This window comes from Penicillium samsonianum (genome assembly GCF_028829775.1).
Source record: "Penicillium samsonianum strain IBT 33392 chromosome Unknown utg000007l_segment0_segment0, whole genome shotgun sequence".
Lineage (NCBI taxonomy): Eukaryota > Fungi > Ascomycota > Eurotiomycetes > Eurotiales > Aspergillaceae > Penicillium > Penicillium samsonianum.
Genome location: NW_026643265.1, coordinates 13,553 through 26,839, shown reverse-complemented (window position 1 = coordinate 26,839; position 13,287 = coordinate 13,553). Strand labels below are relative to the sequence as shown.

Here is a 13,287-nt window from a genome sequence, read left to right as displayed (position 1 = left end):
TTCCGTGATCGCGTCAGCCAATCAAACTCTGAGCATCGATCTATCCATGGATAAGTCTCCGATGTCCCAAGGTGGTATCCACGGGTTTCAAGGTTGTTTCAATGGCCTCCTTTGTTCGCAGGGATCCCTCTTGTATACGGGAACTTTACTAAAAGTCCCCATAGTAGAAGTGGACGAAAACCATATAGGTCATTGATAGGTATGAGTGTCAAGAATACTAGTTTTCAGGCTAGCACCTGTTGGTCAGGCAGGTAATATAGTGATAGAGAAGAGAACGTGTTGTATTCTTCATATATAGGCTAATCCTTGCTAATGGGAAGTCATGGAGAGGATCTGGTTTAGACTTCCGCAAAGCCCAACTTTGGGCGTAAGGTCCGGGATAAAAACTAAGCTTTATAACTATATAGATTAAGTGGTTAGAAATATTCTATATATATAAGTTAATACCTACTAAGATATATATTCTATACTAGGAACTATATATATCTTTATAGTTAAGTCGAATACTAAGATTGAATACATGGTGGAAACAGGGTAAAATACCCTGAATATCATGTGACACATGGTACCAACCATACCATACAAAAGTAAGTGCATATTACAGTTAGTCATCTATGTCCGCACAGATTGTCGTACCGCCAGATTTCTGTCATTATTGATGATGGGGCCCAATGTATAGTTTTCTTACATACCACGCGGGTTATAATGGGTAATTCGGTATATTTGGTCCACGGGTGGAAGGTTGTGCTTATTAGCTCCCGCTACTGTGGCCGGCTCGCATGTGAAAACGTTAATCAGAGGTGTCCAACCTTGGGAAATACCTACTTATATGACGTCATATGCTTGAAATCACATGTCAGTATGTTAAATTCAACAAAGGCTCTCAAGACCAAATAAAAATTTGTTGGGCAGGGCCATACCTCAACAATCGAACTTTCAATATATATACTATAGTTAGATATTGTTTTCTATATCACTCTGCTTTTTCTCTCTGTCAATATATAGCGTTATCAAAAGTCACCATGATTGGAACGTCTACAGCTGAGTACTTCTTTATTCGGATTTGCATCCTATTTCTTCACAATATTGCACCAATCAGTATTTTATACAGCATTCAATTACTGGTCGTTCAATTTTTTCATCTGCCAACTTATACTGAGCGCATACCCTACGCTGTCCAAATTTGGCTCACTGCAGAGGCAGTCTTTTTTACAACTGTCTACATACCACTTATATACGCTCTCTACCATTCTTCTATCGGCCATAGGTGCTTATCTGCGGAGTTCAGAGAGAATTTGTTTATGAAATGCAATAAGACTGTGCCAAATTTGGAGAAATACCTCTGCCAGTGGCTTATGGTCTCAGAAGCTGAATGCATAAAGCGCGATAACGTGAAAGACTTTATCAGATGGTCATTATTTGGACCTGGACATACCCAGGAGCAAGACCAGCAGAGTGAGCGGGAAATCGAGGCCTACACAACTGAACTTGAGAAGCTGATTGGTCGAAAATTGTCACCGGGAAGGATGGATGTGAAAGGCCTAGGACGGCTTTTAAATGAAGCAGGCGGTTCACATCGAAGTCTGCTATGGTACAGTGTTAGTTATCTCTCTCTCCTCTCTATGTGTGACACAGGCCATTTTAAACTGACATTCCAATTAACCTAGTGCGTCTGTGTGGTTGATACAATAATGTACTGCAAGATGTTATACAATGGATTTCACTTCCATCGCAATTCGCTCTCGCGATTCTTTACCGTCTTCCCATTTCGCCCTCTCACGATACTCACAGCCTACCAATCACAGGCGCGGCATCTCACATACTGGCATCGACGGCATACATCCAAGAAACGGCTACCCATACTATTCATACATGGTATCGGGATTGGCTTGTACCCTTACACAAGCTTCCTCCGAGAGTTAAACATGGAACTAGGGACGGGAGTAACCGACGATGGTGAGATCGGCATCATCGCACTTGAAATCATGCCGGTAAGCTCTCGGATAACTCATCCTGCTCTCGAAAAAGAGGTGATGATCGGTGAGATCATGGAGATCATACGGTACCATGGATGGAGCAAGTTCGTGCTTGTGTCTCATTCTTATGGTTCCATAATCGCTGCACACCTTCTCAAGTCCGATCTGTTTGCTCCGCTTATCGGACCTACGGTCTTCATTGATCCGGTGTCATTCCTTCTCCACCTGCCTGACGTGGCATACAACTTCGTAGCCCGCCGGCCAGCACGAGCCAATGAATATCAGCTATGGTATTTCGGAAGCAAAGACATTGGAGTTGCGCATACATTGGCAAGGAGATTCTCTTGGATTGACAATATCATTTGGAAGGAGGACCTCGGCGTGAAGGCAGAAAATAACCAAGAGGGCAGAAATGTTACAGTTGTTTTAAGTGCTAAAGATTTGATTGTGGACACCGAAACAGTGGGGCAGTACTTGATGGGTTCATCAGAAATTCGGAAAGTTGATAAAGAAGCAGCACGAGCATGGAAAATCAGGCCCTGGATTGGGCATGGACTTGAGCTGCTGTGGTTTGAAGAGTTGGATCATGCTCAGGTTTTTGATTTTGAGGATACCAGGCGGACAGTCATCAAGACGATCTCTATATATTCAAACACAGGCTGAGACTGTCCTGTTCGTCTGACATGTTAGTTTATGATTTCAAAATCTAGGACGAAATATGGCTCCGACGAAGCTTCTGTGGTGCACCGGTTCGAGATCAGAATAATGCTAATACTTTTTAATTCAAACCCTAGGAGCAATAGGCTTCGATGCGTTTACCTTCGTATGCTTGTTCCCGTCGTAAATAAAGGGAACTACGACTGAATTCATATTTAATCTCTTAGTCACTTAGTTGAAACCGTAGCAGCCCAAGCATAGGGATTTTCTCGTGGTCTCTGCCATCAAAAATTGATCTTGATGTCTTAATCCGTTTCATGATACTGGAAATATCTTGAAAAATGGCCTCCAGCGTCTTCGACCTTGTCTTTTACTCATCGGGTAAGTCATTCGAATTGATAGTTGGGATAATCTGAAGAGTCCCGTATTCCCAACCTAGGAGTTCCCTAGGTGCTTGCAACTGTATTGACCGAAACACCATGGAGATACGAACACGACCATGTGCTCCCTCCGTGGGCGACTCCATTTCTGTGTTTTTCCTAGACGGCGTCTGGATCACGAGGCTATCCGGCCCGTTCATCAAGTACATTTTGCCGCTGAGCCAAGACAGAATCAAGGATACGATCGGACCTTGCCATTCTCTTTTGTAGGTCTTTGATTTCCTTTTCATTTTTCCCCTGTTTTGCAATGGCTGCGTCCAGTCGAGACAAAAGCGCGAGAGCCGTAGGATTGCTGATTCTGGGGGTTGAAGTGCCTGTGGCCAGGTCGTCTGATCGGACAAGTTCTGTTGCCATGGTTTGAAAAATTTTCATTGCTTTAGGTATTTCGAAGGATGATGCCTGTCAAGGAATAGGTGCTGATAAGTAAACATTTATCTCAGATAAGAGGGATTTTAGACATACCTCAGCAGGCGGAGAGCCTAAAAGTACCATATGGCGCACTGGCGGCTATACACTGCCGTACTACATCCGTACGTGAGCGACTGCAAATATTCCAGAGACCCAGGGTACGATTATGATACACAAGTCGTGACTCCATAGAGATTAGTCGTACAGCGATCAGTCTGTCTAGAGACCAGAAGCATTTCAGATTCTTTTCATCTAGGAGAGTCTAGCCAATAACCACCGAAATGTCAGACGGAGATCGTCTGTCAGGGCAAATCAAGGAAATACAACTGGGCGAGTCAGGAGCGTCGGCGGATTAGTTCATCATTCCAGCCGAAGCCGGGCGAAAGTTTGCGCAATCGATACGTATGACTAGGTGCATCATGAGTTACAACTGTTCATATTGGTCCATTATCAAGCGTAAATCCAAGTTGAACCGTTGCTAGTACTGTAGCTGGGTATTCTAGCAACATGGACGCCTAACACTGAGATAAGAGAGCATATCATCAACGAGACCGCAAAGATCTAGGAAGAAGTATTGGTATATTCCTCAACCTAGAATTCTAGAGAAGGGAAGTTGAGACACCTGGAGAGACACTAACAAGAGAAATCAAGACAAACCTAGAGACGGATGCATGGATCGATGTCCGGTTAGCCGCGTGCAGCCAAGCGGTCCGAAGAGCGAGCCTGGTTCGTGGAAGGCGAGAATTAATAAAGTACTATATGTCTGTACCTAGGTAGGGGAAAAGACGTATCCGAGGTTAAGTGACATACCAGACTGCATAGTCTGGTTTGCCAAATTGCCTTCGCCGATTTCAAAAGGGATGTAACACGCAGCGGAAGGACCAAGTGATGACCCTTTGCGAGGAAGTCAGACCATACCCTTGAAATCCACCCCCAAGTAATTCTTGCCCTGAACAGAGACGTTTATTAGTTACGGTCAAAAGTCTTCGCTAAACCATACTTCATTCCGAATTACATATGGGGTATATCCCTTATTGACTTCCCTCCTTGAAAACACATACTCCATTTAATCAAACCAACAAAATCTATAAGACGAAAGTTTTTAAAAGCCGTAGGTAGGTACGGTACCTAAGAAAGAACCTGAGCCTTTTTCAACCACGCATGCGCCTCCTCATAAATCCCCTGCGCAATCTCCTCCCTCTTCCTCCTACTATTACCCCCCTTCTTCCGTGGGTCCGCATGGGTAAACCCATGCGGACAACCTCTCGCCAACGTCCACTTATACCTGCCCACCTCAAAGTCCTCCTCCTGCTCAGCCCCGACTCTATCCTCCAGCCCGACCAAACCATGAATCATCTGCTGCGTCTCCAACCGGAGCATATCCCACTGCGCGCCAATCATATAAATCCACGGCGGCAGCTCATCCTTCCCCGCATACATCGGACTAAGCAGTGGATCCCTCCGATTCTGCCCTACACTCACATACCCCCAGTCCAGCCACCAGGAGGTCCTTTCCAGGTTATCCGTCGCACCACCTTTATACGGTCTCGAATCCAATTTTTCATTAGGTGGGTGGCCGAAATCCACAATAGGGTAGTATATCACCGCAGCTTTGATCAAGTCTTTCAGGCCGGGGAGTTGCGAGACAGAGAGCGCGAGGTTACCGCCGGCGCTGAAGCCGCCGATGGCGATGCGCGAGTGGTCAATTGGGATAGACTCATCTGCTAGCACGCACTTGGCGACCTCGGCAACGTCAAAGTTGGCTGTTGGGAAGGGGTGGAGCGGCGCCTTGCGGTAGTTGAGGCTGACAACTAGCATTCCGGTGCGATTGGCCCAGGAGCTGCAGAAGGTGTCGTCGACGCTGGCGTCGCACATCACGAAGCCGCCGCCATGGATGTTCAGGTAGAGTGGGAGCAATTGGCGCTGGGCGGGGTTGTAGGAGCGGGGGTAGAAGATGCGGGTTTCCAGAGCTGGGCGGCAGGCGTAGCGCTTAGTGAGGGTCGGTTGTGTGCCCGGTTGAGGGGGATTGACGAGGCGGAGGTAGAGGAAGTAGAGGGTCGCGAGGGATTTGAGCAGCCAGAGTTGGAGGAAACAGTTTATGCGGTGGGAGAGGGATAATCGCTCTTTTGGGAGAGGAGGAATGGGCTTTTCCATCGCTATTTTGTCCTTGTCTGGATTATCGATCATTGGGCTGGGCGGTGGAGGTGGAGGAGGAGGGTGGTGGAAGGAAGAATCGAGGTGTTGGCGGAGCAGGGTTAGTCGGGCGAGGGCTGTCATGGATGGATTAATCTGTTGGGATGCACCGAGGGAGACTAGTACGGATTTGTCATAGCATCAGCCGAACTAATCGCTCTGTTGGCCTTGTCGAGTTTGTTTTATGAACTTTAGGCCAGCCGCACCAAGCTCCTTCTCCCACCCGTCTTGATTCAGCCTCGCGAAAAACGATATCAAATCGTCTCATCATACTTCTCCACATCGCATCTATTTACGTAATTACCCGAATATCCGCCGAAACGGATGTGGTGAGATTGGGTTTGGCCCCAAAACCCTGGAATCCACGATGCATTAGTCAATCATGCCCGGTGGGGCATCAGCAACTAGCTCGGCCCCCGGGCCACCGGGCCCACATCGGCTGAGAGTCGTCCCGAACCGTCCGGGCCGAAGCGGGCGGATTCCATGTCCAGGTATCTTCGTATTGGCCACCAAGCCCGTGAACTGCAACAATATCGATGAAGCGTTCTGCGCTCTCGGGTTGGAATGGGAACAGCCCATTCCGTTCCCTGAGTGGAGGGGTCGTTGGCCCGTTGGAAGGCACTATGTTCTGGTTTCTCTGGGTTCCGCTATGTGATTCGTCGGAAGGAACATGTGGAATGCCGATATCTTGCCCAGGGGCCGTTGGAGTTGCGACTGAAGTCTGGTTTTGAACACAAGACGTGGAGGTATTTGGGCTTTGTTCTTCTGCGTCACTAGGAAACGCACAGCAGGGACAAGATAACTTTTTTCTCCACCTCTGGGGCTCAGATTTCCGGGACGGCGGTCGAGTGTCCATGATCGAATGATCACTCATATTTTCAAATTATTTACTGAGATAAATTGCTCGTAATAGGAATGAGAAGACTAGTGAGATCTTGTCTGAATCGTAGCATAAAATAATTTGACTAAAATATTTACGTGAGGAAGACGACCGGAGCAGATTTGATTGTCATTAAGTTGAGGGAAGTGATTTGGGAGAATTACGAAACATGGCGTTAGACAAGCTGTTTGCGGAAGTCACTTGCGCAGAGATAACTGGAACGTGTAGGTGTTTTAACCGTGTCTTTCCGGAGTTTGCGTCAGGAATTCGAAGTTCAAACTGCACACTCGAATTCCATTTCATCATTTATGCGCCGACTGGATGGTGAAATAGTATGTTCATCTAGTCTCCAGTAGTTAAATGGTCTGGGCTTGGATCGCCTTTTCAGGGGTTCCATGGGTGTAGTGGCACGAGCACTCAGTGACGAATGGCTATATCATTGGTAGGGAGCTCCGCCGATGATCATTGGTTGGCTTTTGGCTGGTTCCGTTCTGATACAGTATTTCTTATCATATGAACACGTAAAGCCGGGGGGTGGGGGGGGGGGGGGGGGTGACGAGAATATCATGCACCCAGTGAGCTCAGATGAGCAAAATCCCGTCATGTTACACCCAGGCATGGGACCTTTGTTGGAATACCAGGGGGGATCTAGCCTAGTCTATTTTTTCACTTCACCACAAGGGAAGATTTGGCTAACCACTCAACCCGAAGAACATAGTTTAAGAGAAAACCATTTTGTTAAAATGAAATTGGACCCGTGGCGCTTTAGGACCATATTAATATCTTATCGCGTACAACGAATAAGTGACCGCGTGTATGATGAATCCACTGTGCATGAATCACATTTTCTGACGGTGAGGAGCTTGGGGTCAATGGTAGCATCCAGTGGTCGGGTGCCGGTCGTCAGGGTAAGAAATCGGTGAGCATGTAATAGACCCGTCATTTGAACTACTTTATTTTTCATACTATCAGTTGGCTGTTTTCTCTTTGGCCTTTTCTTATTCTTGTAGGGCGACGGGTCCACATGTGCCCCGTTGAACCATTTGAGCGATGCGGCAATCAGATCCGATACAGTAGTAGTAGTAGTAGTAGTAGTAGATTTCATTTACACTGACCCCTCGCAAAAAGATGAGACACTGGATTGAGGTACAAGTGTGATTATTCCTTTATAACTATGCGAGTAGGTGCAGCTATTTGTAGACCCAGTAGCTGCCTTCTGCCTAGAGTGGTGGTGGCAGCCTAATAGGCTGCCACTACCTATACATCACGTAACCTGGGATCCAACTCAAAAAGCGATATACAGTATACAACAACTATACATCTGAGTGTGTACATCTAGAATGATCCACTTCCTGACATGAACTTAGAGCCTCGCCACGGCCTATCATGGCCCATTGCCGCTTCCATTGTTAGGCTGCCCTCATGGCGCGGCTATAGTGGAATTTTGGATGAGACGGATAGCAAGTATCCGATTTTGGCTGCATCTCTGTTAGAAACCGCGAGAACGCGGGTAAAGCAGAAGCTAAGAATCTGGACAGTGACTTTGTGGCAGATGCGGTCTTGTTCCGAGTTCGTTTCATTGAGCTCATTGAGCGCTGGCTTAGCTTATTCTCGAGCTGGAATTTGATTGCAGTGCTATTGATAAATTATATAATATTGAAGCCTAGAGAAACTGTCTGTGTACTAGCTAATAGCATTTATATTTGGTTATCTGGCAATATCTTGGAATATATAGTGTAATCGGATAATGTTCTGAATACAGGTTTCTGTCCTTATACCGACTGGGACAATATCGATCTGTTCACAAGGGCTCTGACTTTCAACCCATAGAGCAATATATCTGTATCTTTGCCGGCTCAGAGGAGCTCTGTGGGAAATAAACAAAGAATATGCGAATTCGCACCTCTATTCAACGAGTTCAATGTTTTGGGTCTAACTCTCACGCCTGGCGAGGAAGAAACCCATGCAAAGATAGAAGGACCTAGTCTCCTAGTTGCAGTCCGACGAACTTAGCGTAGATGTATACAATAGAGGAATGTATTCACTGTCTGGTAACTTGCACAGCTTAAGATAATAACGGTACGACTCGAAGAAGTAAGGGAAACGGATACAATTAACTATATATCGTGGCTTTCGCTCTGAAAATATTGAGGGTCTGTTTGGCCGGAGATTGTACTAGGGTTAAATTGTTACTATTTAGGGTTATGGTGTATATCCAGTCTCGGTATTTAGTGAATTAAGGTAATTCGGTCCCTGTTCCGAACTGGAGAGCGCAGGTTAAGCTTAACAAGAAGACTTGCGTCCAGTAGTATGCCGGGAGTTAGCAATAATAGACGCAACAGCATGTGCTCGGTGTAGGCGCTCTTCCGCGGTTAACTTCCTGTATGCCCCTCCGACTGCGTGTCGTGAAAATAATGGAAAGTTCGCCTTTTACATTTGAGTAAAGCGCCAATGACGGACGCTTCGAAGATAGTATCCCAGAATAAGCCTTTCGTCAGTCTAATTATATCCCTTATACGGTCGATGCCTTCTTGTCATAAATTAGAATAGTAGATTGTCTTTTTTCGAATAGATCAGAGTATGAAAGGGATAAGGGATCTCAGCATGCTGAAGGGGGCAGATTATTTCATGTCTCTCTGGCAATGTGATATATATGTAGCAGTGTAATAAGATATCATCTTATTTAAGGGGTTGTAGGCTATAATTCGTCTGTCGATTTTCCTTAGCGCTGTGATGATGTGTTGTCTCTTGTAAGGACATGTTATGGGCTATAATTAGTCTGGCGAATATCTGTAGCGGTGTAGTGATTTTGTCAGAATCGTGAGACCGTTTCACACAGTATTATCCCCTCTTGATCGTTAGAGGTTTGTCCTCTTCACTGAAGAATCAAATAAACCATCCTAGTTCGGTAGATGCTCTTGATAGGGAAACTTGGGAGTAGGAAGTGTTTCTCCAATTCAAGGTGAGTAACCCCGGGCTCATAACCTGTTGAACAAGAATAGATTGATTCTTGTTGGTTGGCTTCTTAGAAGCTATTTCTATCTTTACAGGGCAAGATGCTGTATATATATCATTTCCAATCCCTGCCGCACGGTTCAGCCACCGTGATATTCAACAGGGACCCCCCGAAACCCAGCCTGGGTAGCCCATGGGCGGGCTCAGAAGACGAAAACCCAACCCGAGTTTTGGCGAGGTCTAGATATACATATTGCCTTGGCCTTGCTTCTATCTTCACTGCTTCAAGTCTTAGGATCATTGTGTTAGAGCCTTGACACAGTTCTCGGGGGCCGTGCCGCTCCCAGGGTAAGTATGGTCATTTCTTCGGACTGGTGGTTTCCTAGTCACGTTTGCGTTTGAACTACTACACTAGCAGGCCGCGCAGTTTCGGCGAGTCACAAAGTATGACACCTATATCTTTATTCTTTACTGCCAAAGACCGACCAGATCTTTTAGAAGGGGTTGGGTGACCAGCCTGGCAAGCTAGTTGAACCTGACGTATAAGGACCCCTAGACTTTTTGTAATATCTTCCTATGTTACATTGAGTAAGCGCAGAGTTAGGATTTGTTAGGCACTCATCCCTGTCTAGCTGAAATGAGGAGGTAGAGAACGAGCCATATTGGCATGGCAAAGAATTGATATGGATCGTCATTAATGCTTGCATTGTATGAATATCCTACTATAACATAGTCAACTAGTGCCCTAAGTCTAATCCCGGATATTATTAGAAGTAGTTGAGCCTTTGCATTCGCATAGAAAGTCAAGTATACATGATAAAGCTCAAGGATAAAAGCTATCGTAAGTATTCGATGTTCCCAAACTTCCTCGTTCACTCAGCAGTACACATAGTTGGGACAAAAAGTAAGTAATCATATTCCTCCGTAACTCCTAGCTCTTAGTTCTTCCGGCACTATTTGCAGTACATCAGCGACTATAGACGTCCCGTAGAGTAAATCACTTACATAACCCCAGCATCCTGGGCAGTCAGCAGTGCAGTCAAGTAGGGGACAGCAGTCAAGCCCAATAGACGGGTTGCAGCGCAGTCCAGGCCTATCCTGGCAGCTAATAACAGGTGTATTGTCATAGATAGGACCACACGACTCCTCAGAGTATCTAGCACTGAGAACTAAAGCTGCAAATGGAAGCACTGCAACGAATCTCATACTGAGTTGGTTAACCAATATAATAAAAAGGCGATTTATCAATGGTATTTGCTTTGCAAGCATGGATTGCAACTAAGAAATTTGGTTTTCTAGCTGGGAAATAGCATCTTCTTTATATGTTTTCAATGCGGTGTAATTACGTATGTCACTAAGTCATGTCTGGAATGAGCTCATTATCTATATACATCTATGACTCTTTACGTCGTTTGTTGGTTCTAGGCATCTGGTATATGACTTCACTTCGTACCATTGTGTCGTCCGCTTGACATAGTGCTTCAATGGAAAGAACACAATGTTACTGTCCCTACATAGCACATACATTCGTGCCCCAGTAAGCTACATGACAATAGCTTAGCGCTACATCCGGAAGCAATCGGCAGACAATTTATCTATTTAAGAACCATGGGAGTCTTCTGCCAGCTGATGCCGAACGAATATGTATTTTGGCCGCTCTAGGAGCAGTGTGGCTCTCGATAGAACCGCCGCATTCGGAAAAATTTCCACTTCCATGGATATATCGCTCTAAAACCCCGGTAAGGAATCGCGGTGCGATATAGAACGGGAAGATCCGTAGGTCTGGAAAATATTTGCATTACGAGCATTGAGGCAAGTTGGATAGACCTAGGACTCTCCTACTACTAGCCCTAGCTGGCTTGTCACCCTTTACGCCAGAAATCAGATGGCGCTCCACATGTTGTCATGTAATAAGAGTTGCCGCGCCAGGAATTGTACATAGCTTATTATTTGGGCGAAACCAGAGTGCAACCAAAGTGTGGTTGTTCGCATTCGAAAAATTTAGGCAATTGTACGTCTTCCTCGATAAATAGAGTGGCCTATAGAGGCGATTCATCATTCAAACAAGCGGGGGTAGCACATAATTAAGCTGATTGTCGCGATCGGACATAGTTGCTCAATACTTAAACTTAATTAGGGGGCAATAGTTGCACAAGAATCTCATTGATTCCATAGCCGTATTCCACCATTGGTCGGAAATATTAGCACAAAACTCTACCAGAGATTAATCAACTCAGGTTCAACTTAAAAAGTCCTCCTGCTGACATGAACCAAGTTCGGACGACGACTTGGCGATAAATGAGTGCTGTCCCGGTTGTTAGAACAAATCCAAGGGTAACTTTCGGAACGGCCCCATGCCTCGACCATGGAATCTCCAAGTACAGCGTGCCAACAAGCCTCTATGATCGGACAACACTATATATCGAGCAACTCGCCGATTGCGGTAATATGTTTGACTATATGATGTCATGTCGCTTTCCCAACCACGAAAGTGCTTGGCCTAGGCGACTCTTTCTCCAAGGTAGGTGTCAAGTGCCTGTTTTTGACTCCATGCCGGTCTCAAAAGGTCTATCTAGATACTTCAGTACTCGTCATGCAACTATCTGCTAGACTTGCGAGTTCTGCTATCTTCTTGCTATGCCATCTCACCTAGCTCGAATATAAATGATAGAAATATAAACCCTAATCTCCGTTCTTTTCAAGGCGTTAACAAGATATTTCAATATAGGGCGTCTGTACTTGATCCTTTCTCCGCTTGAATCCAAGATATCTTTCAAAATGCCAGAGTCGTCTGTACACCAAAATAAAACCAAACAAAGTTACGAGATCTTTGAATCCGTAACCGCCGACTTGCGCAGGAAGTTGAGAACCCAGGAACGATCTTAAACTTCCCACCATCACCTTTTTAGCGTGGTGTTCAATGTCCTAGCTGTTGTGCAGTTGGCGGTTGGAGCAACAATCACCGCATTAGGGCCCTTAGCTAACAAGCATATGTTGGCCATCACTATTCTAGGGGCTCTGAACACAGTTGTTGCCGGCATCCTTGCCCTAATGAAAGGACGTGGTCTACCACAGCGGCTTAGGAATAATATAGCGGAGATCAGCAAGGTGCTGACATTCATTGACAACACGGGTATTCGACTCAAATACAGCGATAACGATTACCCAAATAGTGAGGTTATACGACTTATTGATGAAGCGCTCGGCCGGTACATAACAATGTGCGAAATAATCGAGAGAAATCAGCCTGATTCATACGCTAGCGGAAATATGTCTCAGAATCAGGCAAATAATGAATCTCTCGAAAGAGCGGATAAGAAGAACAAGATGTTAGCAAAGGACCGCCAACCGGATGAAGAGATGGGCCATGACCTTTGACGCCGATCATTTCAGTACGGTCTCTTCTGACTGCCATTCCCATCCATAAAGTACGTTTTCCCCTAAGCACAATTCAGTAATCTTACTGCCCCAGGTTTGTTACTCCTCATTCTCTGATCATATTCACAAGTTGAACTTCCATATGCGGGAGCCACATTTATTGAATATACGTTAAGGTCGTTAAGTATAAGTATTCCAGTCAGAGACCTATAATATATTACAGATAGTTGATCTTAAGCGGAAAATAGTGGCGTAATAGCCTAACTGCTATAGCTTAACCATAACCTATCACCATTTTGAGTACGTTACATAATAGGAGCTCGGATGATCACTCATGGCGCTGGCGTAAGACACTCATATGTTGGCTATCTTTGCTTAGACTCGATTTTCGTAGATTCAA

General features: G+C 45.5%; 5 protein-coding genes across 5 annotated transcripts; 2 read left to right on the top strand and 3 right to left on the bottom strand.

The window, feature by feature from the left end:
• The first annotated feature begins 915 nt into the window (after positions 1–915).
• On the top strand, positions 916–2,902 carry N7471_010804 (uncharacterized protein). The gene is made up of 2 exons (XM_057283523.1): positions 916–1,598; positions 1,668–2,902. The coding sequence occupies exons 1-2, from the start codon at positions 1,023–1,025 to the stop codon at positions 2,637–2,639; spliced, it is 1,548 nt and encodes a 515-aa protein (XP_057129789.1). The 5' UTR covers positions 916–1,022; the 3' UTR covers positions 2,640–2,902.
• Positions 2,903–3,196: 294 nt separating this feature from the next.
• N7471_010803 (uncharacterized protein) lies at positions 3,197–3,427 on the bottom strand (the record flags this gene model as incomplete). Its single annotated transcript, XM_057283522.1, has 1 exon — positions 3,197–3,427. One exon carries the CDS (start codon positions 3,425–3,427, stop codon positions 3,197–3,199), a length of 231 nt encoding a protein of 76 aa, XP_057129788.1.
• Positions 3,428–4,609: 1,182 nt separating this feature from the next.
• N7471_010802 (uncharacterized protein) lies at positions 4,610–5,758 on the bottom strand (the record flags this gene model as incomplete). The annotated part of the gene is made up of 1 exon (XM_057283521.1): positions 4,610–5,758. The coding sequence occupies one exon, from the start codon at positions 5,756–5,758 to the stop codon at positions 4,610–4,612; it is 1,149 nt and encodes a 382-aa protein (XP_057129787.1).
• A 313-nt stretch (positions 5,759–6,071) lies between these two features.
• Positions 6,072–6,530, bottom strand: N7471_010801 (uncharacterized protein; the record flags this gene model as incomplete). Its single annotated transcript, XM_057283520.1, has 1 exon — positions 6,072–6,530. One exon carries the CDS (start codon positions 6,528–6,530, stop codon positions 6,072–6,074), a length of 459 nt encoding a protein of 152 aa, XP_057129786.1.
• A 5,757-nt stretch (positions 6,531–12,287) lies between these two features.
• N7471_010800 (uncharacterized protein) lies at positions 12,288–12,887 on the top strand (the record flags this gene model as incomplete). The annotated part of the gene is made up of 2 exons (XM_057283519.1): positions 12,288–12,298; positions 12,419–12,887. 2 exons carry the CDS (start codon positions 12,288–12,290, stop codon positions 12,885–12,887), a joined length of 480 nt encoding a protein of 159 aa, XP_057129785.1.
• Positions 12,888–13,287: the final 400 nt, after the last annotated feature.